The sequence below is a fragment of the Natrix helvetica genome, assembly GCF_964273705.1.
Source record: "Natrix helvetica genome assembly, chromosome: 1".
Classification (NCBI taxonomy): Eukaryota; Metazoa; Chordata; class Lepidosauria; order Squamata; family Natricidae; genus Natrix; species Natrix helvetica.
In genome coordinates, this window is record NC_138548.1 from 198,496,176 (window position 1) to 198,524,027 (window position 27,852).

Genomic DNA, 27,852 nt, shown 5'->3' on the forward strand with positions numbered 1-27,852 from the left:
GAGATCTCAAATTTTGATGCAACACTGAGATCTCAAATTTTGATGCAACACCGAGATCTCAAATTTTGATGCAACACTGAGATCTCAAATTTTGATGCAACACTGAGATCTCAAATTTTGATGCAACACTGAGATCTCAAATTTTGATGCAACACCGAGATCTCAAATTTTGATGCAACACTGAGATCTCAAATTTTGATGCAACACCGAGATCTCAAATTTTGATGCAACACTGAGATCTCAAATTTTGATGCAACACCGAGATCTCAAATTTTGATGGTGTACCCCACTGAATTAGAAAGCCCCAAGGAAGCCCATATTATATCCCATTTATTCTTGACCTACAGCAGTAACTTCATCATAGCAATTCAACGACTCTTTTGGTTGAGTGAGTTACTCCTCATTCAGGACATTTTTCTCTTCTCAAAAGACTAGCCAGGGCAGATGCCTTGTTCTGGTAAGAAGATACTGGGGAGACAGTGCTCCCATTCTGGTTGGGCAAGAAGAGAAAGATGTCATTATGAGCACTAAATATTTGGGGTAAAATATGAGAAACCTATAAAGATGGCAAGGACTCTCTCTCCTTCCCTGTTGTCCTCTTCTCTCAGGTCATCAAAAGAGCAACCCCTGTTGGATGACTGCCAGCAATAGGCTACCTTGGGTTGCGAAGCAATCAAGCTGAAGTTGTCTTAACAGACCGTTTATTATGTTCAGGGGAAAGGTGAATGTGAACAAATCAATAGCACAGAGCAGTGTCTAAAAGTAAAATGTGAATCCCACACAAATGGCAGCAATACTGATCTACACCCCTCCCCTAACAACCTCATCTATTATTTTCAGTTGGTGAACTATTGTGCAAATCAGAAGCTTGTGTTTTGCTGCTGGCTATGCAACTTGAAACAAGCTGGTTTTTCCAGCTTCCTCTGGTCGTCTGAGAAGAAAGTGGTGGCTGAGACGTGGCAGTAGTGCTGCTGTTACGAGGTTGTTGTTTTTTTCTTGCTGTAGCGAGGAAGAAGGCAGTAGCAGATTCCAGACTGAAGTGATCTCAGGTTACAGAAGAAACACAGAAAACAGTATTTGGAGGGTTCAGGATGGCTACATTAAGACTTTCATAAAAAAAGAATTCACTTTGGTACCCAAATGCCAAAGGCAAAAAAACCCCAATGAGACGTGTAATGTTTCAGGGAAAGTTCTGAGTAGGATGATTTGGGAAAGGATTGTTAGGTAAAGTCCAAGTCCTCTCTCTCCCACTTATTTCTTCCCTCAGGTAAGAGCCATTCTACAGATGTATGAAGCAGAATCACTAATAGATGCCAGAAGGAACAGGAAGACAAAGAACCTCTGCTGAAGGACAACCAGAGCCAGCTCCTCCTGTCCTTCCACTTACTCATGCAACTGGCTTGGGACAGTAATTCTTGGACACTCATCCTTAGATCTCCACCCTAGATCAGCAGGGCACTTATAATTTTCAAGGCAATTACAATTGCCCTGTTGGAAGTAATAATCACCATTCACTCTTCACCCACAACCTGAATTAAGCAGCTTTGGTTCCATCCATCTTTTCAGCTGAGTTCGCAATCTACTCAAGGAGCCTTCTCTTCTTGAGAGGTCCCTCATTCCTTCCATTTAAGATGAGGTAGCAACTTGTCGTCCTCTCACTCTTCCCATGAATTCCAAAAGGATAGCAGAATCAGGATCAAAGTGAGCAGGTAAGCCAATGATGTATCTGGCTATCTTGCCACTTCCAGAGACTTCTGACAAAAGAGAAGGGAAATGGAGGAGGTGGTATGATGGAGAGAAGTTTATGGCCAGGAACTTTCACTCCATGTCTTCTGGGACTATTTCTCTTCCTGTTGCTGGTTAGAGCAGTGATTTGGAGAGGAAGCACGGGCACTTGAGTACAAAATAGCAAAAGAATAGGTTGCGATATGAGGTGCCAGTCCCAACTTGAACATGGAGAGCTGATCAGACGAATGGTCTTTAGGAAGCACCTTTTAATTGCTTTCACTCTTCCCAAATGGGAAAGAAAAGCCTTGGGTTCTTGGAACTTCAGTAGTGGCCACCAACAGGATGCCAGCGAAGGAAAGCTAGTTATTGGCCAGAGAGAACAGCAGGCAGACAACAGCTCCGTCAGTCAGAGGGGGTCACCATTCAGGTTGTTCCTGCTTTTCTTGCGTTTTGTCCTGGCTGAAGGAGAGGGGAAGTCCAGAGATTCTAGGCGGAAGGGGCGTGGCTGGGGCATCTCCACTGTTTGGGCAGCAGGAATAGAGATCAGGCTGGAACTCAGCATGGAAGTGCTGTTGTTCAGCAAAGGAGGTGAGTTGTGGGAAACTGCAGAGGGGAGGGGGGAACAAAAATAAAAAAAGGGATTTAATTTCAGAAACATCAACAACAAAACCTCATTGTCCATCCTCCCCAGGAGAAATTTATCCAAATTTCTTGCAACAATGTTCTATATTCAGCTTGTGTGTGCAAAGTCTTTTTAAAATTTTTGTACAATTATGTGATATGTACAGGTTGTCCTCAGTTAACAATAATAAATGGGACTGGGAATTTCTGTCGCTAAGCAACACATGACATCACTTACCAATAGCAATCCCAGGAGTTCCTGTTACTGTCATTACCTGAATCCCCCCAGTCATTAAGTGACAACCCACCCCAATCCAAGCCATTCATAGGCTGGTCCCTCCCAGCTCTGAGCTTCAGTAAGGCAAGAAGCTGCCTCCCCCTGAGTTCTTTCCCCCCACCACCCATTCCCCTCCCCATTTTCTCCTTTGGCTACCCTGCATAGCCACCTGCCACCACTTCCAGGTCCCTACTTCAGTCCTCGTGGCTGCTGCTGAGAAGCCACATACCACGGCCAGCCACAGCACAAAGTCCCAGCTATGCCTGTTGTCCTGCATTCTGCAGATCCTGTTGCTTCCAGTTGACCCCCCCAGCCATTCTCCTTATGATGCTGACAAAGCATAGACAGCATGGCCCATTGTGAGACAGCAGCTGGTCACCCCAGGACTTCTTCCCGAGGATGCACTTGCCATTCTCCAAACTGTGTGCCTCGTTTTGGTGATTGGGGGGGGGGGGGCAGAAGTTTTCCAAAGGCTTTCTGAACATGGCAGGCCTTGAGGGGAGCAGGGCAGCACGGAGGGATGGTTCTTTGTGCTGGGATGGCAGGCCATGGCATAGGGCTTGAGGCATTTTTGGCGGTGGCTGTGCTAGGGCTGAAGTAGGGTGCTGGCAGCCAGCTGAGATTGTTCTGCCTCTGTTTCGGTCCACCCCTGCCAAAGAATACCACCCTGCAGAGTAGCCAAAAGGGCAGCAATGGGGAAGAAATAGGTGTGTGTGTGGTGGGGGGAGTAGAAGTGCCCCTGCAAGTCATAAGTGAGGCAAGCTGCCAAGTGCCTCAATTTTGATCATGTCACTGTGAGAGCACTGCAATGGCTATAACTCCAGGGACCAAACTTAAGAACCAATCATTCAGTGCCACTCCAACTTCGAACACTTGTTGAACAAAAGGTGATTAAGCAAGGACTACTTGCAATGAATAATGGAATAGCTTAAACGATAATACGGAATTGATATAATGATTTCTCAGCCCTCCCACAGAGAGACAAAATCTGCCAGTCTTGGGGGGGACAGAGAAAATGATTTCTTCCCCCAGGGCAGAAATGTTAAGGGTTAAAAAAAAAAAGAATTTCTCTTTTTAGATGCCTCTGAGATTCTGGTAAGTGAAATTGTAGTACTGTTCTGTAAAATTATGCAACACATGTGAGATGCTATTAAGGAGGTAATTTCCAAGAGGAAAAAAATAAAATAAAGAGCACTTGAAGGGATTTACCTAGACTCTTCATGGGGTCAGCATTCAGAATCTGGCTGGCTCGTTTTGAGCGGAAGTAATTACTGGCAATGTTTTCACTGTCACTCTTACTCAGCATCATCTTGTAGCGATCTTCTTCTGGCTGAGAACAAAGACAAGAGACTAGGATACCAGTTTATCCTCCTTCGGTTGAAGGAGAATCACGGTTCTTCTAATTTTTAATAATCAAGCTTCAGATTCCAGCTGACCTGAGACCTCTGCCTTATCTTTTCAAGCTCTAATTTATTCTGCTATACCACCTCCAAATGAGATAGTAATGGCAGTTAGTGGAGGAACTAGAAACTTTTGATTGCATGGTAATCTGCCCAGAAAGATTATTATCTTTATTATTGATCAAAACACCCGGTGTGCCCAAATATGGGAGGGAGCATACTGCTGATAAGTGAGGAGAGCTTGTGGCTTAGAGGCTAATACATATATAATATAAGTATATTATGATCATATATTTACTTATTACACTCCAAAACAGCAATTTAAAGTGTTTTAGCTATGCTTAATATCCTGCCTTCTGCAACCCAGCAAGACAGATGTGAAAACAGAGGGAATGATCTTCATCTAGATCTGATTCACATGTTTTGCTGGGGTGAGATACTTTGTCCCCTGCTCATATCATACCTCATCCCTTTGTGGTTTTCTGAGATTGCAAATGTTCAGCCTTGAAAAGAGTTAGCCATGGAACCAGGAAGCAGAGTGTAAGGGATGACCTAGGCTATTGGGACATTATCTTAGAGGCTGTAAAATTTAATAAGGGAAGGCAACCCAACCCAACCCAACCAGATCAACCCAAAGTTACTGCTATTGCCATAGTTGTGTCTGGTGACCAGAAGGAGGCAGCAGTATCTGGCTCTGATAAATATAAGAATGAATCAATCTCAGCCCTCAGTTTTCCCACTAGGATCTTCTTCCAGTGATCAAGAAAAAGATAAAGGCTGTGAATACTGGTTCCACTCTTTATAAAAGGGAAGAGTTCTCTCTTGAAGCAAATCATCACAAGTTTACTTTTCATTTTATCAAGATTCTGTGCTCTGATGAAGAGAAGTTGAGAAAAAGGCTGCCCACCAACAAGAATTCACTTATTATGGTGTGGGGTCCCCTACCCTCAGGCTATTGGGGCAAGGTATACAGTGGGGCAAAAAAGTATTTAGTCAACCACCAATTGTGCAAGTTCTCCCACTTAAAAAGATGAGAGAGGCCTGTAATTGGCATCATAGGTAGACCTCAACTGTGAGAGACAAAATGTAAAAAAAAAAGACCAAACAATCACATTGGCTGATTTGGAAATAATTTATTTGCAAATTATGGTGGAAAATAAGTATTTGGTCACCTACAAACAAGCAAGATTTCTGGCTCTCACAGACCTGTACCTTCTTCTTTAGGAGGCTCCTCTGTCCTGCACTCATTACCTGTATCAACGGCAACTGTTTGAAATTGTTATCAGTATAAAAGACACCTGTCCACAACCTCAAACAGTCACACTCCAAACTCCACTATGGTGAAGACCAAAGAGCTGTCGAACGACACCAGAAACAAAATTGTAGACCTGCACCAGGCTGGGAAGACTGAACCTGCAATAGGCAAGCAGCTTGGTGTGAACAAATCAATTGTGGGAGCAATAATTAGAAAATGGAAGACATACAAGACCACTGATAATCTCCCTCGATCTGGGGCTCCACGCAAGATCTCACCCCGTGGGCTCAAAATGATCCCAAGAACGGTGAGCAAAAATCCCAGGATCACACGGGGGGACCTAGTGAATGACCTGCAGAGAGCTGGGACCAACGTAACAAAGGCTACCATCAGTAACACACTACGCCGCCAGGGACTCAGATCCTGCAGTGCCAGACGTGTCCCCCTGCTTAAGTCAGTCCATGTCCGGGCCCATCTGAAGTTTGCTAGAGAGCATTTGAATGATCCAGAAGAGGATTGGGAGAATGTCATATGGTCAGATGAAACCAAAATAGAACTGTTTGGTAGAAACACAACTCGTCGTGTTTGGAGGAGAGAGAATGCTGAGTTGCATCCAAAGAACACCATACCTACTGTGAAGCACGGGGGTGGCAACATCATGCTTTGGGGCTGTTTTTCTGCAAAGGGACTAGGACGACTGATCCGTGTACAGGACAGAATGAATGGGGCCATGTATTGTGAGATTTTGAGTGCAAACCTCCTTCCATCAGCAAGGGCATTGAAGATGAAACGTGGCTGGGTCTTTTAACATGACAATGATTCCAAACATACTGCCCGGGCAATGAAGGAGTGGCTTCGTAAGAAGGTCCTGGAGTGGCCTAGCCAGTCTCCAGATCTCAACCCCATAGAAAACCTTTGGAGGGAGTTGAAAGTCCGTGTTGCCCAGCGACAGCCCCAAAACATCACTGCTTTAGAGGAGATCTGCATGGAGGAATGGGCCAACATACCAGCAACAGTGTGTGCCAACCTTGTGAAGACTTACAGAAAACGTTTGACCTCTGTCATTGCCAACAAAGGATATATAACGAAATATTGAGATGAACTTTTGATACTGACCAAATACTTATTTTCCAGCATAATTTGCAAATAAATTATTTCCAAATCAGCCAATGTGATTGTTTGGTCTTTTTTTTTACATTTTGTCTCTCACAGTTGAGGTCTACCTATGATGCCAATTACAGGCCTCTCTCATCTTTTTAAGTGGGAGAACTTGCACAATTGGTGGTTGACTAAATACTTTTTTGCCCCACTGTATTTTCCCTTGCCCAAGTAGCCTGCCCAAGTAGCCTGCAAAATCACTTCCCCTGGTAACAGACATCCAAGTAAGGGGTGTGTGTGTGTGTGTGTATCCATCCCAAAAGGGGGAAACTGTGGGAAGCCCCTCCCGTCCTAGAACAAGGAAATATTTTGGAGATTTAAAAGATGCAGAATATTATATTTCCCATAGGAGAAATGAAGAAACATGTTCTTAATAACATAAAGCAGTCCCAGTCTTTCTTAATATCTTCCAGCAGAGGCCTGAAGTCTTCAGAGATGGATATTTTGTGCCCATTAAGAAATCCAGGCCAATCTATTCATAAAGAAAACATCTTCAGCTCCAGGTGATGAGATTAAGGACAGGACATGACTTTAACCCCATTCATTGAGAAAAATGGAAACAATACCAATTCATTAAGAAAGGCAGGCTAGATAACAGGCAATAGACAGTAGGATAAAATGAATTACACATGCCTGACAGAATTAGGGCCAAGGAAGCCCATAATTAAGACCCATCAAGAGCCTTTGCAAAACAAGTAAAACCAATCAAATAATGAAAGCATACAAAACAAACCTCAAAATTACAAAATACTGCAAACTGTATAAAAAATCCTTGCACTCATCAAGCTTATTTGTCAGCTGTCCCAGAACTGCATGCTGTTGCTGGTTCCGCTCATCAATAAATGGTTCTTCTTTCCTAAACAACTAGCCTCCATTTTATTTCCAGCACCTCTTTCCCGGCTTCGAACAGAACCAGATGGATTTTCCTTCCAACAGTGGATTATGTGGGTATGCAAGACACGTTAGGGACTGAAGTGTTGCATATATTTGTAGGAGCATTTCTGAGAGAGTAATTTATCCTGAGCAAGGGTTAGTGCTAACAACAACAACAACAACAACAATAATCAAAAAATCAAAAAATCCTCTGATGATGCCAAATGCAGACTCTGCAAAGAAGTTGATGAAACTGTTGACCACATACTCAGCTGCTGTAAAAAAATCGCGCAGACTGATTATAAATTGCGGCACAATTCAGTAGCACAAATGATCATCTGGAATTTGTGCAAAAATTATAATATTAAAACAACAACAAACTGGTGGGAACATAAACCTGAAAAAGTCACAGAAAATAAGATGGTCAAGATTCTATGGGATTTTCCTATACAAACGGATAAAATACTGGCGCATAACACACCAGACATCACACTGGTTGAGAAAAATAAGGTTATAATCGCAATACCAGGTGATAGCAGGGTCGATGAGAAGGAACATGAAAAAATCACGAAATACCAGCACCTAAAAATTGAAATTCAATGATTATGGCACAAACCAGCAGTGGTAATTCCAGTGGTAATCGGCACACTGGGAGCTATTCCAAAAGCACTGGAATTACATTTAAAACATTTAAAACTTGACAAAATCACCATCAGTCAAATGCAAAAAGCTGCACTGCTTGGATCCGCACGTATATTACGAAAATACGTTACGACGTCCTAGGCCCCTGGGTGGGGCCCGACTAGTAATCAATGCCAAATCCAGCGAAACAACTGGCCGCTGTGATACAATCGTATAATAATAATAATAATAGAAGAAAGGAGATTTATTTTAGGAATTGCAGGTAGTTCTCGATTTACAACTACAATTGAGCTCCAAATTTCCATTGATAATTTTGATGAAGCACCTTTTTCAGTGTCATTGTAATTTTGAGCAGGGATTAAACAAATAGTTGTAAGTCGAGGACTAGCTATATAGAGATTGATAAGTACCTGCCTAACCATATCCTAACAGGAGAGGAGTCAGAAAACGTCTGTGCTTTGAGTGTATGCTTGTATGTATACACCTGGGAGGTAAAATAGAAGGAAATGACTCAGTGGTGGGTTGGCAAATTTTTTACTACCAGTTTGGGCATGCTCCTGTGCATGCTGACTGTGAGTGGGTGGAGCCTCCTGCCACCACTACTACCGGTTCCCCTGATCCCAGCCGAACCAGCAGCAACCCACCTCTGAAATGATTTCAGATTAGCAATCCCTTAAACTAAGAGCAGGCAGGATGACAAAAAGAGGACACAGAATGAATCCTTAATTCTCCATCTACACACCAGTGCCCCCTTGTGGTCAATGGGTCATGGCGTACCAAAGAGACAATGCCACTGAACTTGGACCTCCAAGAAACACATACAATTTCTTCTTATTAAGTGCTGAGCACTCTTTTTAAACTTACCACTGTCGCCGACTCTCCATTCTCTGCTGATGAATTCTTCTTGCCCGCTTTAGTCAGTGACATCGAAGAAACTGCTGTAAAAAAACAGCAACAACAGTGGCTCTCAACTTCTTTAAAAGTGCCATATCAGTATCCCAGGCCTATATATTGTGCCATGGAGAGGGGACAAGGACATCCAGTGGACACAACACACACACACACATGCTCCAGTTTACCCTTTGAATGGCTTTAGAGTATTTTATCATTACACAAACTTTAAAATGCTGCAATGCAAAGCACCACTTTCTGTTTCTAAGAACAGATCTGTGTTCCCAAAAGACAATCTGAGGTTTTGGAAATGGTCTTCCTGAACAGAAGTAGAAGCAGAAGGCCTGAGACATCATGATATGGGCCATAGAGAGCTAGAGAAGAGAGCACACTCTTTAGTTTGCCTTCTTGTAAATGACAATGCAGACAATGGCAGGGATTTTCTGAATGCCCAGGAAGCCATTAAAGGCTATTCTAGGCTTTGAGGTGGAGTGTTGGATTGGGAGGTGTGCTTTATCTGTTATCTTTGGGCCATCCATGATCTCTTTTTTTTATTTTTCTTACTTTTAATTCCAAGTCACCCAGTCTTGGCAGTCAGGCAGAATTTAAACTGGATGGGCCGATAGGTGGATACATAAAAATAGAGAATGCCACTTGCTGAATTATAAAAATAGGACTTTAACTATACTTACACATAAGCATATGGCAAAAAAAATAAAAATGCTAAACTACACTAAAGACTCTCCTAATTCTAATCACTTTTGTTGACAGATTTCCAGTTTTGTTTCATTCCTGTTCCTGGCTTATTTTTTAATTATTATTATTATTATTTGAATAAATCCTACTTGACTAGATTGACCTAAATGACAGTTTACAATCTTCAATTGCTACATTCATCCAGTAAACCAAACCAACAGTTCATATTTGGGATTAGCATATAGGTAGACCTCGATTTATGACCACAATTGGACACCAAAAATTCTGTTGTTAAGTGAGGCAGTTCTTAAGTGAGTTTCGCCCCATTGTGACCCTTTCTTGCCACAGTTGTTAAGTAAATCACTGCAGTTATTAAGTTAGGAACACAGTTAAGTGAATCTGACTTCCCCACTGACTTTGCTTGTCAGAAGGTCGCAAAAGGTGTGTACATGACCCTGGGACACCTCAACCGTCATAAATATGAGTCAATTGCCAAGCCTCTGAATTTTGACCAGTTGACCGTGGAGATGCTGAAATGGTTGCAAGTGTGAAAATGGTCATAAATCACTTTCTTCAGTGCTGTTGTAACTGCGAATGGCCATTAAATGAATTGAACAATTAAATGAATTGTTGAGGACCACCTGTACTACATGAATTAGTCTAGGAAGTTGGTGGAATGCATTTGCCTAGTCTAGAGAATTTTTTCTTGCCTGCGTTGAGAGTCTGGAGCAATTCTATCTGGATGACGACATTGTAGTGCCTGGAGCTTCTCTTACCTGCAGGGAGGCTGGTCTTCTGAGTGACAGGCTCTGGGATTTTCCAGCAGCTTGATTCCTCATCCCAGGTGGACTCCCGCTTGATTTTATCAAAATTGCTATAACTGCAGTCCCGTCGTATGAGAGGCTGCACTTGGTCCAGGAGCTGCTGGAAGAGCAGGAGTTCTCGCTCCTGGCGGCGGATGGTGGCCAGGTAATCAATCCTTTCCAGTTCAAACTCTGATTGTAGATCTTTGATTTCAGTCTCAGCTGCCCGCAGCTGGGAAAGAGAGAATTGTTGGGTAAAAGCTTAGTAGATATTTTATAATCAATTTAATATACGGCATGTTCCACTCTGGGTAAGGCAATGGACATGCTGCATCACTTAAAAAGCCAAAAGATAAAGCACCAGAATATAATACTAACAGCATCTTTATACCAATTATCTAAATCAGAATGGCTGGCTTTTCTCTTTAAAAGAACTGCAAGGTTTAAGAAAATACAAATGTGCTGTCTCTATCAAAAGTTATCAGAAGATTGGCTTTACATGCAGAAACATCGCTGGGTGGTTTTGCACTTGACAACTAGGCATCAGGAACATATGGACACAAAAAAAACATAATGCTTCTTAATCAGCCTAAATAGAGAAGAATGACAGTTCAACTAGTGTAGCCCAACACATGGATCAGGACCAACAAAGTCAGCATCTAGGTCAGGGGTGTCCAAACTTGAGAACTTTAAGACTTGTGGACTTCAACTCCCAGAATTCTGGGAGTTGAAGTCCACAAGTCTTAAAGTTCCCAAGTTTGGACACCCCTGATCTAGGTCCTGACCTACGTGTTGAAAACCAGTGCTTAAAAAAGAAACTTCTTAAACTTATACACTTCCAGCCATTTCATACTCAAAATGGACTGGAAATAAATCAAAGCATAGATCACCTTTTCCTTTATCTTTTCCAGCAATCGGCTTTTGGCTCGCACTTCCTCCTGGATAGAGTCATAGACATTGAGTAGGACCCAATCGCTGCTGTCCTCATCTGATTTTTGCAGAGCTTCCAGCAGCTGCTGCTTCCGTTCATCCGCAATTTTCTTTCGGCGGGTATGCTTTTCCTTCAGGTCTTTGTTCTTGGCCTGTTCTCCTCCAACCACCTGTTGCTCTAGCATCTGGAGCCTAAGAGGCCAGAGAGTCATCTTAACTTTAGGCACGTCTTTTAAAACCCTTTCTAAACTCGGGCATCCGTCCACCATAAAGGGCCTGTTGAGAACCCCTGAAGTCTGCGGCCTCTGTGCTATGAGATGGAAAAGCCCATTAGGACTGGACCACCCGCTGCAGGAAAAAGTTGAACATGGCAGGCAAGCTGTTTTGTCATGTCAGTGACTTTTGTTACTGATTTTGAGACTGCAACATATTTCAGCAACTCCAAATGGATAGTTTGGAAGTGAACGAAGTACCACACCAGTAAGAGCATTTCACCAAGGCAGAGTTAAGTGCTACCCATTCATCTTCCAGTTGGCAGGAAATTAAACTGACATGACATTGACGGAATCTTTTGCCTTCTCCTGCTTTCAATGCTGCTTGTTCAAATCACTACAGTCACCTAAAAGTATAATGGGTTTACACATGGCGGGGCTGCCTTTGGGTGGTGGCAAAGTAAAGGGGAACTCTGGTTTAGCCCTAGGGCAGCTGAGAATGATTTCTCACTCATAGGCTGAGAAAAAGACGAACATCATGGGAATGCTACAGAAAATAGATTCTGTCCGGGTATGTTTATGCTGTGGTTAGGTGCAAATGAGGAAATGTGCTAAGGATGGGCATCGGTTTTTAATCCCAGAGCTATAATCCTACAGAGGTCAAACAGTACTCTAAGGCAAGAGCTAAAACAAGCAGTAGAAAAGGCAGGGCCCAAATGGGAGCCCCTGCTTCTTTTCTCCTCTCTTTTTTCCACCATCCCATTTCTTCTTTTTCTCTACACATCATCCTCTTCTCTCTCTACCATGAGAGAAGGAAAAGTTTCTTTTTAACCAGAGATGTGACCTAATTGTTCAATGATATTAGATGCATATCTCATTCAAACTGCAGCATCTCTACACCTGCTGTTGATTTTTAAAGCTCCTGTTATAGTGAATCAGAGGAAAGCCGTGAACTATTACTCTGAACATGGCTAGGGAGAAGGAGGACCCGCTCCCTCCTCTTTTTCTCTGCTGAAGCCTCAGCAAAAACTATCAGTTAAGAACTCTCCATCATGGGAATAAAGATGCAGAATTCCTCATAAAGCAGGGGTGTCCAAACTTGGGAACTTTAAGACTTGTGGACTTCAACTCCCAGAATTCCCCAGCCAGCTATGCTGGCTGGGGAATTCTGGGAGTTGAAGTCCACAAGTCTTAAAGTTCCCAGGTTTGGACACCCCTGTCATAAAGAGTGCTGAGGGCCTTTTATAGGTGATGCACATCTATTTGTGACCAACACTTTGGTATAAATATGGATTGCTCAGAATGCTCAGATACTAGTCCTTAAGAGTGATATGTATGCCAGGACCCCAAGACAAGCTGAGCTGTAAGTAGAATGAATCTTCTCATATTCTTTCCCCGTTTTCTTCAGTCAATATTCAGAAACATTCTAGATTTACAGAGAAAATCTTCAAGAGAGCGTTCCCCACCTCCAAAGCAAAAGAGGTCTGCCTCATATACTTGGGTGCCTCATGCATTGCAAAATGAGACCAATCTGAGAGTCCTTATTTTTTCCTAAGTACCTAAGCAACGCTGTGCTGGATTGGATGCCTGGCCTATCTAGTCCAGCAACCTGCTTTTACAATGGCCAGCCAACTGCACAAAGAAACCATAGGTCAACAGACGGCCTTCAGGGGCACGCATGCTGCCATCAAGTCAAATAACCATTTATCTCCATGACTTCCCTGAACTGATCCAACCCTTCTTGGAAACAGCCAAGCTGATAGCTAGCATCAACCTTTATTCCAGATTCTCTAATCAGTTGCATCTCTTCTGCCCAACACTGATTGCAGTCTAGAATATCTAATTCCAAGTTAGAACACTTAAATAGCTAGGTCAGGGGTGTCCAAACTTGGCAACTTTAAGACTTGTGGACTTCAACTCCCAGCTCTGCTGGCTGGGGAATTCTGGGAGTTGAAGTCCACAAGTCTTAAAGTTGCCAAGTTTGGACACCCCTGACCTAGAGACAGTAAGGGAGAGATAGGGAAGAAGATACCAAATTCAAATATCACACAACTTCAGAATAATCAAGCCTAAGTATAGTTAGGGTGAGATTCTAATTTGACCAAATTTGTCTCATTTATTTTCACTGTGAAAAATATAGTTTTTTTTTAAAAAAAAAGCTGAATTGTTTTCCTTTAAATAGTAACAAGAGGCATTCATAGACACCATTCCTTTGTCTCTGTCTGTCTTCTCAGTTACTGACCTGGCAAGTACTTCCTGCTGGTTTATAGGTATAAGAATGTCTTCAACTACATCAGTCCCAGGCCCAGGTGTGTCTGGTCGAAAAACTTTCCTCACTTGCTGGTCCACTGGGGGAGCAGGTGACTCCTCTAGATTGGACTCCTGAGCACAAGAGAACACGGTGGGGGAGCAATATACATTAGGTCTAGTTGACAGAAATCTGTATTTACATGCCTCCTAAAGGAAAATGGGGCAAAATAAATCAAGATGGGCTAAATTTGTAGAATTAAGTCTAAAGTCAAAGCTGATTGGAATATGAGCATACCGCAGCTGCTTCCTATTATCTTTGGTTTTGATGTTGTCAGACTTCAGCCCCACCTAAATGTTCTGCAAGGGGAAAGAAAGAGCAAACAATCTAATCTACGTGTGTTGAAGATGCTCCAAACTGAAAAGCCATTCAGCTGTTGACCTCACAACGCTCGTATAATCGGAATCAGACTAAGATGGAGCATTTTCAAGATGTGTAAGATCCATGTCCCTCCCCTCCTACATATGCAATGTATGACACACAGGTCTTCCCCCTCTGCCAAGTAGGTCAGTTCAGAGCTACTAGATGATATCATTCTACACTGACAACATTTATCTATGGTAATGTATAATTAAATACACAGAGATAAAGAATCTAGATATCTTTAGCTCTTATGGTCCTTTGTCGCTGGCTTGGCCTTATAAAAATTGAAGTAAATAATATCTGGAAGGCACCATTATAGCAATCAATATGAATGCACATCAGCAATATTTGAAGCATAAACTACTATATTTACTGAGAAATAAACTGTTTTGAGTATTATGTGTATTTAGGATTATAGCATAATTACACAAAAATATTTATGTTTATTTTGAAGAAATTATTTCTCTCAACTGGATTTTACTCCCAATTAAGGATAAGAAAGATTACCATAATGTGACACTAATGCATATTTAGGAAGTATGCCCAATTTATTTGAATGGAGATGCATTTGGTAGGGCTACTAGATACAGTAAAAATCCAGATGATCAGCAGAGGGCTGCAAAGAGATATGTACATCACAAATGAATTGCTGCATCCTGGATTTTTGCAACCCAGATCTGAGAGCCCTAATTTGGGAGACACGCCTAGGATTATGCAACCCTAAATACTCTTGGAGGAAAAGCCCTATTGAATTTCAAAAGGTTAATATCTGATTCCACCTCAAGTCTTGCTATGCTGCCTCATCAGGGATAATGGGCGAGGTGTTTTTCCTGGAAGCGATGAGTGAAGAATGCTGGGAGTATTTATATCTAAGCATGAAGGTCATTTCAACTGTTCAGTTAAAGCAAGCAGGTGCCTACATTGGGCAGTTGTTCTATAGGGAGCTTCTGGGAGGTAGACAATTACTTTAGTGACAACAGCAATGTTATAATTACATATGTGGGAGAAGGCACATATACTTTACCATATACACTTACATTGTATTTAAGTACAATGACAATAAAGATTATACTTATTTTATGCATCAGTGGAGAGGAATACAATCAAGATCACGGGAGGTACTAATACCACTCTATAAAGCCTTAGTAAGACCACATCCAGTTTTGGTCACCACAATATAAAAAAGATGTTGAGATTCTAGAAAAAGTGCAGAGAAGAGCAACCAGGATGGTTAGGGGAATGGAGACTAAAACATATAAAGAATGGTAACAGGAACTGGGCATGGCTAGTCTAGTGAAGAGAAGGACCAGGGGAGACATGATAGCAGTCTTCCAATATTTGAGGGGCTGCCACAGAGAGGAGGGGGTCAAGATATTTTCCAAGACACCTGAAGGCCAGACAAGGGATAAGGATGGAAACTGATCAAGGAGAGATTCAACCTAGAAATAAAAAGAAATTTTTTGACAGTAAGAACAGTCAACCAATGGAACAGCTTGCCTTCAGAAGTTGTGTGAGTTTCATCATTAGAGACTTCCAAGAAGAGATTGGACTGCCATTTGTCAGAAATGGTGTACAGTCTCCTGCTTAGGCAGGGGGTTGGACTGGACGCTAGATGAACTACAAGGTCCTTCCAACTCTGTTAATCTTAACTAAATCTAAACTAAACCTGGACACTTTCATTCAAAGGATCATACAATTTACTACTCAAAGCACAAAAAACACAGAAAGACTGGATTTATTTTACAGTCAGAAAGAATATAGCAAAGCTAGCACTTGGGTACAATATGATGGCTGTCCAAATTTATGCTCTAATCACTGATGCAAAAAGAAAAAAAGTTAATGGATTTTATAATCAAGTCCAATCTGAAATAGAACTTGTAAGGAAGATGTGCTACTTGTGGTTGGAGACTACAATGGTAAAGTTAGAAACAGTAAATAGAAAAGTCTAGTTGAACTGTATGACCTACAGTACAGAAGTGAATGAGAATAACATTATTTTCTGCCAATCAAAGGATGCTAATATTCAATAACTTTTAAATAACCAAAATGATGCCTTATGCATTGATATTACCAGATTACCCCCAAATCAAATTGCCAATATTATTATTGATACAAGGAATGGGTTGGCCTTGACAATATGTGGAATATGCTTAGCAAAACAGGGAGTGCCAGAAGACTTCACTGTCCTCATGTGAAATCTATACATGGGACAGGAAATCACAGCCAAGATAGACCATGGCAAAACAAAGATTCCATATTGGCAAAAGAGTTAGTCAAGACCGTGTATCATTTTGTTATTTATTCAACCTATGTGCTGAATATATATTAAGGGGATTGGTGGAAAATGCACACAGTTTAAAACCTGGAGAAAGAAACAAAAATAACCTATGTACTGTGCTGATGGCTCTACTCCAAGAGTAGAAAATAAAAATCATCTATAAACTCTAGTAATTAAAGTCAAGGAGTCCAATAAAAATGACTATGATTAAATATAATAAAAAAAGATCAAAATAATAACAGCAGGTATTGCCACCATACTGAGAATGGACAAAGAAAGATGCTGAAGTGATTGGCAGCTTCTTATCTTTAAGAACAAATGTCAGCATCAACAAATCAGTAGTCAAGAAATAGACCAGAAACGAGCGTGGAAAAGATATTCTGATGCTGTGGTGCATCTACATCTACAAAGATCAGAACTGTGCAGCTAATAATTTCCCTTGGGACACTCACTGGCAACAAAAAGTAGATTTTGAAGAGGCAGGAAAAAATAAATGCAGATGCTTTTAAACTCTGGTTTTTAGAGATGTTTGAGAATATCACGGGTAGCACAAGAAAGCAAACCAAAAGAGTGTAGAATTAAAAATTCCAGAGTTTTCAATGGAGGCACAAATGACTAAGTGTTGAATTATCCTACTGGAGACACAATACACAAAGAGCTAACTCTCTTGAAAGGTGGAAGGAGAGAGGATGACCAGCAGCAAGGCAGATGGATGTAAAGGGCAGCAGCAATAACCACGAGGAACAATGTTAAGAGCTGCAACCAAGATAACAGTCAGACCAAAGAAATTTGAGTCCAAGGGGGAAATGTAATTTGAGAAAGACCAGACCCTACCTAAGTTCTCTTGAAGATAGGGGTGGGTGGGTGTTGCATTCGGACTTGGAAGACTCTCTGATTATAATCTTAATAATAAAAGTAATAAATTTTTTCATAACTTTGGCTTCCTAGTCTGGTCTTACCTCGAAATGCTGACATAGGGCATAATTACAATGGTGATGGATACACGGTTGGAAAGCCTGAAGAGCCAGGCTGGGGACATGGAGAAAGAAAGAAAGAAAGAAAGAAAGAAAGAAAGAAAGAAAGAAAGAAAGAAAGAAAGAAAGAAAGGAAAGAAAGAAAGAAAGAAAGGAAAGAAAGAAAGGAAAGAAAGAAAGAAAGAAAGAAAGAAAGAAAGAAAGAAAGAAAGAAAGAAAGAAAGAAAGAAATCCATCTTAAGTTAAAATGCCTTTCATTGCTAATTAAAACTAGTTTAATGCAATAATTTAGCATTGTTGGATGTAGTTTTGAGATAACTCTCCAATTCTGCTGGCAGTTATGACATAGAACTCCGAGGAAATTTTTCTTGTAAAATAATATGAATTGTAAACAAAACAACGATTCTTATATAAATGCATTCTAAGATTACCCTCAAGATATGTTAAGAAATGGAAGCACTAAGAATTACAATCATTAGAAAACCCATTTTTTTTGTGTCCTCAAAGCATGCGGTATTGCTAAATCTACTTCATCTGATTTAAAAGCATTTTGTGAATATTCTGGTATTGATGACATAGAAATAATCCTACTTCTCCTTTGCTGTTTTATAATGAGGACATAGAGTTCCATCTGGCAGAATACTACCTTAGCTGATAATTCAGTATCTGCAACAGGGATGAAGGGAGGAACTTGGTCACAAAGAGCTTCAGCTGGCACTGTCATTTCTAGGACAAACAGGAGGTGGAGATAAAATAAGACATTAGGAGAAAGCTCTGTTAACCTTTTGTGGTTGGAATTTATTTGAGAGAGGCATTTTAAAAGGTATCTAAGCTTCCTTAAGGGCCAGGCAAACATTTTGGGCCTCCTCATTGCTTTGAAGTCTCTATAAAGAGACAGATGGTGATACTGTTTAACAACTCTCACTGATTCACTAGATCATCTTTCTAGAGTCTATCCTGGTTATATCCAAGTGACTTATAAAACATTGTAATATGCTTTATATGATTGCCTTTGATCAACGTTTGGGAGCTTCAACCACCCAAAGAGCAGCACTTCCAGCTTATTTGTGCAGTCTAGGCTGTGTCAAATTTTTCAACTTTCATTTTCCAAATATTAGGGATGCCTTGGAGCAGGGGTGTCAAACTTGCATCAAGTGACGTATCACGACTTTTTCCCCCTTCGCTAAACCAGGGGTGGGCGTAGCCAATGCATTATGCATCCACCCCACAGTATGGTGAGTTTGACACTCCTGCCTTGGGAATTGTAAAGATACTTTGGTTACTTTAATATAAATTAGATGTGCTTGGTAATTACCTACATAAATATCATAACTTTTAAACATTTTGTTTCATCTATGTGCAGTCTAATTTAACCTATAACCCTATAACGCCTGCAAAACATCAGTTGCCACAGATTCTCTAGGATTGAGGATAAAAACTAAAGTCATAGCTAGTGCCGTTTAGGCATCAGCACTTCAATCCGAATGGTCTTAATTCACAAGATCCCAGTAGTAAAGAAGTAAAAAAATTAACTGGAGCAACTGGTTACTCCAAAACTGCCCTGTTCATCTCTTCCAAAAGCCAAAGCAAGAAAACCCCCACTGGATCTCCCAGAACACCGTCTAAAATCTGAGGAAGAGCATTGGGCTTACTGCTCCAAAGAGTCAGCTAGTTCACCTTCCTGTTGGCAGGGAGAATGTTCCCCAGCTGGCAAAGGCAGTACTTGGGAGTTAGCAGATGGCAGCTGCAATCAGTAAAATCAAGAAGATGGTAGCATAATCTGCTTCTGCAATATGACAGGGAATCTGCTGGGGGGGGGGGGGGCTGCAACACACATGTGCATAAGTTTACCATTCATTGCCCAGGATAAAGAGTTTTGCCATACCTCAAAACAATATTGACCCTATCAATTTTCTCTGGCACTTTTGAACAGATATTTAAATATTAGACATAATGTATTATGGGGTTTTGCTAGTCATGAAGAAGGCACAGTCTCTCTCTCTCTCTCTCTCTCTCTCTCTCTCTCTCTCTCTCTCTCTCTCTCACACACACACACACACACACACAGACACACACACACACACACACACCACCACCACCACCACCACCACCCAAAAAAAAAAAAATCTAATTTCCTGGAATGTTCAATGTTATCCAGCAGTTCCTGTCATGAAAATTCTGAGAAGCTTTGCAGTCCCTTTTTTCCCCTTTATAATCTTCTTTGGGTGCCTTGATTCATGATTAGGATTTTCAATATGACTACTATGATGATGGTGATACTTAAGTCTAGCAGTCTTTTGTAATCTCTGCTGGCAATACATGATAGAATGTTTATTAAAGTTTTGTCTTGGATGTCTTATTGTCGCAGGCTGAATGGGACAAGACATAGACAGCTGAGTTACTGCTTCATTATCCTTCTCATTCTCCGTTGTTTTCCTGTTTGTCTCAGGACAATTCTCTAGCTTCCTCTGCGCATTGACACAGATGAGTAGCTGACTTTACCCCCATTTACTGATCTTACAGTAAACCAGTTGCAAATTTTCATTTCATAATATTCATAGGATGCAAGAGAAGCTCAACAGAAGATACTGTGACTTTATTTATATCTGTTTTGGGTATTTCAGTCTAAAATTACTATAGTAGTTTCCTGATAGGTGTTCTCAGTTCCTCTTTCCATTCCTGACTTTAGTCCACAGCAGTGTTGTTCAGGCTGCCTGAGGTTTTCATGCTCTTCTTGTGTTTTGTTCCATCACAAGGTTCTTCACTGGCTCCCTACATGAGTCAGAGTCTAGTTCAAATTATGGGTGCTTGCAATCAAATCCCTCCCCCTCCCCCATTCATAATTCTGTATTTGTCTGCCTTGTTTTCTCCTGCTAGTTTTTTGTGTTCCCTGGGGGTAAGGTTGTCTTTTACTTTGCCATTCTAGGATTGCAATCTCTAGGCTCTGGGATTTCAGGTCTCAAGCCTCAAAATCTAGAAGTCAACTCTCTCTTTGTCTCCATCTCTCCAAATGTGATGTTTTTAAAGACCCTTTTTATTTGACTAGTGGATTAGCATAGAGCTTGGTTATTTTACTCTACTCAGAGTAATATAAGTACTTTCCAGGTTATTGTTAGGTTTATATTAATCATGGATGCACACGTGTTCTGGAATACTTTGGGACATTCTTTTAATATTGTTACGGTTGTTGCATTCGTTTTAGTTCTAAATATTGATTTGACTGGTTGGTTGTTAGGTTATTAACTGATTTTAATGGTTGCAATTTTGTAACTATTTTGTTTTTCTTTGGATTGGTACTGTGCCTTGATCAAGGCATGTACATGTACGTGTCTATTTGCATTTGTATATGTATTGTATATATATGTATATTGTATGTGTTTTATTGTACGCCGCCCCGAGTCCTTTTGGAGAGGGTGCGGCTAACAAATTAAATTTCATTTCATTTCATAATAAATAAGTATGCATATTTTCTAACTAAGAACAATTTACATTTTAATTATGATATAATAATTGTTATAATCAGATTACATTCTGCAACCAGAATCAAGTTTTGGATCCCCATCTTACCTACAATCTTATAAGACCCAAAGAACCTTTCACATGTACCTGTTCCACTTGTACCCACTTCTCCCCTGACACTTTCTTCCAAAGGGTGGAACTTCAGATCATAAGCATTCCTCAAGGCACTAATGTCTTCCTCGAGCCGAAAACGAGACTCTTGCTCAGCTTCATATTCCGCCTTCAGCTGGGCCAGCTTCTCCTCATACTCCTGAAAAGGTCAGGAAAATCAGCCAAGGCAATCTATTATAATGCATCTTTAAATCACCCAGAGTCGCTTTGTAGAAAAGGATTGGGTGGCCTATACTTAAATTTATAAATAAATAAATTTAAAAAATAAATTTAAATTTAAATAAATAATTTAAAAAACCTTCTAGACTAGCTTGCCTTCTAGGGCAAGGATCTCCAACCTTGGCAACTTTAAACCTGGCAGACTTCAACTCCCAGAATTCCCCAACCAAGAATTATAGCCTTGCATTACAATTTATTTAGTGGGCGCTCACTTGCAGAGGATTTTATAGAAGCTCAGTTTTGTGGCTTCAGCAGATGCAGTTTTGGCTAACCTAGAAATTAGCCCTCGTTAATTTTGGATGGAAGCCACTTTGATTCTCCAGGGCTGTAAATTATAAGTTATTTCTAGAAAGCTAGCATCAGCCAATGTCCACAGATACGTAGTTAGCAATGCCTTAATTATGTTAAAATGGTGAAAAAAATAAACAGTGAAGAATCTTTCAGAAGCCCCTTCTTTCTTGGTTGTTTTCTCAAAATGCTACATCTTGAAGTTCACAAACAGATAGCTGAGATTTAAAGGACAATAGTTTTCAGTGATAATGCTGTAGGGACATAATAATAGTAGAATAGGTAGAATGAAGGGTCATAATGATAACTTGCTATTTCACTTCTATAAGAATTGCTTTGCTCCTGTAAGAATTATAATTGCCTTTGCCATTTGTTTTTACCAGTGATGAAACTTCCACTTGTTTTTCTGTACCACTCCACACCTGGTGGATATCTCAAGAAGCGGGGTTGCTAAGCATCCAGTCCCTCTGCTGCTAAGCATTCAAACCCCCCCCCCCCCGGTCCTTGCTGCACAGCCAATGCTGGGCTACAAGGAAAGCATGGCCAGCGGGCCAGAATAGGGTATTATGAAGGTATAAAAGCACACCATACCCTCCCCAAGGCATGGCTATTCCTCACATGCATTGTATATGTATGTTGCAGATATAGTCCCACCCAATATTTTGTTTTTGGCCAAAAATAAAATCTGCTTCTTTTTGCAAGCCTCATCTCGAGTCAGACTCTCTTTGGCATCTCAGTGGTTCGGGGAAACTTCTGGGACCTTACGAGGCCATCTTCTGAAAATATTTCCCAGGGAAGTTTATTAACACTATCACTTTTATCTTTAGGCTCCTCCCCAAAATGAGAAACTCCTAAAGTAGCAGCATCTTTTTTCCAGGCTCATGTAGAAGCCTCACACCCCTACTGGATCAGGACGCCCTTCGCACAGTCACTCATGCCCTGGTGACGTCCCGTCTGGACTACTGCAATGCTCTCTACATGGGGCTCCCCTTGAGATGCACCCGAAGGCTGCAGCTGGTCCAGAATGCGGCCGCGCGGGTAATCATGGGATGTACTAGGTACTCCCATATAACACCGCTCCTGCGCGAGCTGCACTGGCTACCTGTGGCTTTTCGGGTGCGTTTCAAGGTGTTGATTATCACCTTTAAAGCGCTCCATGGCTCAGGACCTAGTTATCTGCGGGATCGCATCCTACCCCACACATCCCTGCGACCAATTCGCTCTCACAGAGAGGGACTCCTCCGGGTACCATCCGCTAAGCAATGCCGGCGGGCGGTGCCCAGGAGTAGGGCCTTCTCTGTGATGGGCCCAACCCTCTGGAACGACCTCCCCCCCGATATTAGAATTACTGCTGATCTCCGCTCCTTCCGTAAGAAACTCAAGACCCACCTGTTCCAATTAGCTGGCCTGGCCCAATCATAATCATAATCTAATCCCGACCCTCCTGGCCGATATTTTAAATTTTAAATTTTGGGGTATTTTAATTTGGTTTTAATTATTAGCTAATTTTATGATCATTGTACAGACTTTTTGTTTAATTTGTTTTTCTGGGGTTTTGTATTTCTGTTGTTTATAGTGCATTTTATTTCTGTCTGTACACCGCCCCGAGTCCCCTCGGGGAGAGGGGGCGGTTTATAAATCTAATAAATGAAATGAATGACGCACACGCACACCCACCCTCCTCTTTAATGAATCAATTGTGTTTTCAAAGGGAAAGAGCCTCATGATTCAGCTTCCGTTGGGTGATTTTGTTATTCTTTAAAAGTCAGTTAACATGTGGTCTGTACTAGGAAACCTCTACGGCTCTCACTCTGCCATGCTGGCTAGGGCTTATGGGAGAATTAACCTATCTGGAAGATCAGATTGAGGAAAACTTCAGCGTCGAATTTCCCTCCCGTACCAGTGTTCAGAGGACACGGCAACTTACTTCTCGGATTAGTTGCTTCTCTTTCTCAACATCCGGCTGGAACTCAGGAGCAAGTTCTAGCTTGTCCGCAGGTTGAACAGCCTCAGGACATTCCACTAAGGAAGGAAGGAAGGAAGGAAGGAAGGAAGGAAGGAAGGAAGGAAGGAAGGAAGGAAGGAAGGAAGGAAGGAAGGAAGGAAGGAAGGAAGGAAAGAAGCACACACTGTAACTAAAAAGCAGCATGTCTTAGAGGCTTATCCACACTGCAGGATAAGGAGCAACCATTCAGTTGCTCCTGTCCTGTGCTCATGCTGGCTAGACATTGAGACACTTGGGCAGCAGTTTGCAAGGAATTCAGCCTGGGTGGCAGGTTGCTATGTCCTCCTACTCCACAATTCTTTTGCTGCTCTTCCATCCCACTTTTCTCTTTCAGGAAAGCCAGTGACCAATCAATTTATGGTACTTCTTGAGAACAAGTCTTCTAGGACACATATATATTTATATATGTCTATCATTGAATTGAATAATGAGAATTAAAAGCATTGAAGTGTGCATATGTGTAAGCACAACAATCAACGAAAAGTAAAATTCCTTTTTATTGCCCTGTTCCCTTTATGTTTTCTAGAGTGTTACAGCTATCAGGGATTACTGTAATAGCACAATGGTTATAACACTTAACTTTTAATTGGCTGGGTTTTTTAAAATTGGCAGAAATTTGCTTTAAGCAAACATTATATTCCCCCCCCCCCCCCATGAGCTGCAGTGAATTAAAAAAAAAAGAATGAAATGATGTACTCATGAATTTTATTAAAAAATAAAAACATGGGAAAAACATAACCCAAAGAAAAATAGTAAGATTATTTTTAGGTTTCTTCTGGGTTTTGACCTAGTGACTTTCTATTCAGAAGGCAAGCATTCTAACCTTTGTGCTTTATAGCATTCCTGGTAAAAGTAACACTAGAAGATATTAGAGATCATAGTAATCCCTGATTTAGTTCAGAGGGCATTCTTAATTTTTTTAATTAATCAATGAACTGCTGGGATTATCTTGTAAGAAAGTAGAATGGCCAGGAGCAATTAAAATACTATGTGAGGAAATGGACTGCTTTAAAACTCCGCAGGGGCGGAGGGGGGGGGGGAGAATCCCACTCCAAGAGGTCAAATTTGCAATGGGAGGAGGTAAGTATAGAGTGACATTGCCTGGTGTTGACTTAAGAAAAGGTTGCTGGTCTATTCTGGCAACCAGGTAACCACACAGAGCAGATAAGCCCAAAATGGTTTGAAAATGGTCCTGGCAGCAAGATTATTCTACTAATTATTTTATAATGATTGAAACTACCCCCACTTCTAAGAGTTGGATACTGTCCACATTAACTCCGGATAGATGAACTTTCAACATTTTGTTTCTCTCATTATTTTAGCGTGGGAAATATATGGTTATATTTAGCTGTCACAGGCAATCTAGATTTTGTAACCACAATTTGAGGGAGAAGCATGATTTCCCAGAATTTTCAACACAACTACTAAATTTCTGGGAAAATGCCATTTTCTCCTCACCATTTAAAGATACTATTAAAAGTATCAATGCATCATGGAAAAAAAATGGTTTGCCAGCATTAAGGGCATCTAAGAAAAAAGTCAGCCAAAATACTTTTGGAAGTTTATTAGATCCCCAAAGGATGTTAAAAGAGAAATTAGATATTATCCTTTCCATGCTTGAGATGCAATAAACACAAAGGAACTCTAGTACACATGCTAAGATTACCCTCACTGAGAATTCTTTACTGGTTAGATGTTATTACTAGGGTGAACTACAGTAGATTTTTGGGGGAAAAAGTTAAAGTTGAAACAAGCTAAGGGATTACTGGACTGTATTCCAAAAATTAGGATTTATCAATGTATAAAGATCTTTTGATAAATTGTGCCTGGATATGTGTGTAAAAATTATTACGTTTGTGCAGCAGATTCTAAATGTTGGTTCAATGAAACTTGTTGAATTAGCGCTCTGTTGTTAGAATGGTAAGATCAGGATAATATCATTTGATTTGATCTTCTTCATGGAAATATCAAGGATGGAAATCTGAGGCTTCTTTACAAGTGACACACATTCTATTATTTGAAAACAATACAGCTGAGAAGAAATGTCCTTGGAAATAAATAAGAAAATGTACCCAGTGTTCTTATTCCTTCACAAACATTTTCCATTTTGTTCCTCTGGAGCCCTTGCATCTCTCTAGTTATTGAATGCAACTTTTGTGAACATATTCTTAATTTTTCCTTTCACTTGACAGACAACTAACAGAAAGTGGGTGGCATCCCCCCTTTATAATAATGCAATGACTGTCATTATTGAAGCAGATAAACTCTTTTTCAAGCAAGTGACCCAAGGAACTAATGCAATTGAGAGGTCCTTGGTGCTCCCAGAGCTTGGTTCCTTTTTTGCAGATGCTTCATTATCCAAACTAAGCAACATCATCATTATTAAGACAATTGTACCATCACCATCTAAATGGGTCCTACCTTGTAAGTTATTCAGGTTCATCTGCTGAGCCAAGATAGTTTTCAAATGCTTGATCTCCTCCTGGTACTCCCTCAGGAGAGCATCTTTAGGGTCCTCATTGATGCGAGGTTTGTTGCGGATGTTCTTGGCTCGATGGGCGTAGCGCAAACTGCTAAGAGTCTCATCATAATTGTTGTCAGCAGGAGACAAGCATGCCACCATAAGTGTCTTGGTGTTACCTCCAAGAGAGTCCTGCAGCACCCGAGTCAGTTTGGAGTCTCGGTAAGGGACATGCCTGCATCTTCCATCTGCCAGGGCTGAGATCACATTGCCGAGTGCTGAGAGAGACAGGTTGATTTTGGTGGCCTCTTTGAGGCGCTCACCAACAGCTCCAGTTTTGGACTGCCTCTCACTCCCAGCAAGGTCTACCAGATTGAGCTTTGAAGCTCTCAGATGATCTTGACCTCTCTCATCTGCATAAAAAGAATGAATCTGGATTGATCAAAATTCTTGAAAGAGAAAGTATCTCTTGAATTGTACATTGTAGCCTTCACCAATTTGACGTTCGTTAGACTACCTGGGACTGTATCTCCCAGACTTCCCAGACAATAAGGTTGTTAGCTCATCTGTTACAGTCCAACCTCATCTAACAGGTGTCAGATTCAGAAAAGCTGCTCTAAATTGTGAGGAATGCGTACTTCCTCTGCCAGTGATAAGAAAATAATTTATGTTCATTTTAGGTGTCAGAAAGCACATTTTCAGGCATTTCAAAAACTGAACCACGTGGATCACATCTACTCAAAAATAAAATCACATGATAATAAAGTGATGAAGTGCTTGAATGGACTAGCACACTCCATTCATCTATTACAATGTTCTTCTACATTGAAATGTATAAGGGAAATGTTTTTTTTTTAAATTTTAAACATTTATATGGCTGCCCAACTCAACCATTGGTTAGAACAAAAATGAACATAAAACAAGATAAAGAAAAAAAAGTTACATATCATTAAAAATAACTCAGATGTGTAAAATGGCAAACTGAACAGCTTGTGCTTCAGAAAGTTAAGTTAAAATATGATATAGTTTCCTTGGTAACACACATCAGGCAAAGTGATTTTGATTTAGTATTACATGTGAATTAGGTTTCTACTAGTTGCTCAGCAAACTATGATTAAAATAATTTTTGCCTTAACTATGTGAAACCAATGATCACCTGATTAGGAATAAATGACATGAAGCAGCTATGCACAATTATCTATGACAGCATAAGAGAATCAGGAGCATGATTTTAAGATTTGTAATCAATAATCTCCACAAAGATTTCCTACGTTCCACTCTGCAATATCCTTATAAGTAGCTGTTATTGCTTAGATGAAAACTGTCTTGTGGCAGCCCAACCTTTATAAAAACTTCCACAGATCAATTGTGGAGCAATTCAATTTTCTTTTGATTCTTCTCTCCCTGATTCACCAACATTGATCCTGCTTTATGCTATCCCAACCCACCTCCTTACCCATCTACATTTCATTTTTACCTACAACGTAGATTTCCATATTGATGGTGAAAATAGAATGGGAACGCGAGGAGTCCTTGTTCATCAAGGTGTAGCCCACTGCACGATTTTTCCAGCCTGTCTCCATGATGCGCTCGCACTGGGCGATACTATGTATGGTGTGCTGTGAAAGACCCTTCACATACACCCCTTTCTCTGGATGTTCTTTCAGCTGCAAGGAGGGTCAACAATTACAATGAAGGCTGCAGAGAACTGTATAGACTAAGAAATGGCAAGAAGCTCTGTTGTGTCAAGTTTTAGGGCAGTAATCAGGTGTCCAGGCAACTGGGTATTTTGGATCCAGAATATAATAAACACAAAGTGAATAAAGGGATTTAAGTTTTA

At 40.8% G+C, this 27,852-nt stretch overlaps 1 protein-coding gene across 1 annotated transcript in view; it reads right to left on the minus strand.

Moving 5' to 3' along the window:
• Window positions 1-238: 238 nt before the first annotated feature.
• Window positions 239-27,852, minus strand: part of KIF17 (kinesin family member 17) — a 31,214-nt gene continuing 3,600 nt past the window's right edge. The window contains exons 4-14 of the mRNA XM_081936562.1: window positions 27,490-27,679; window positions 25,973-26,425; window positions 23,474-23,568; window positions 21,016-21,178; window positions 18,056-18,135; window positions 13,729-13,868; window positions 11,235-11,466; window positions 10,318-10,576; window positions 8,819-8,892; window positions 3,836-3,956; window positions 239-2,331 (exon numbers count right to left, since the gene is read on the minus strand). Of these exons, the coding sequence (XP_081792688.1) occupies window positions 2,135-2,331; window positions 3,836-3,956; window positions 8,819-8,892; window positions 10,318-10,576; window positions 11,235-11,466; window positions 13,729-13,868; window positions 18,056-18,135; window positions 21,016-21,178; window positions 23,474-23,568; window positions 25,973-26,425; window positions 27,490-27,679 (2,004 nt within the window). The 3' untranslated portion in view covers window positions 239-2,134. The remainder of the gene's footprint in view (window positions 2,332-3,835; window positions 3,957-8,818; window positions 8,893-10,317; window positions 10,577-11,234; window positions 11,467-13,728; window positions 13,869-18,055; window positions 18,136-21,015; window positions 21,179-23,473; window positions 23,569-25,972; window positions 26,426-27,489; window positions 27,680-27,852) is intronic.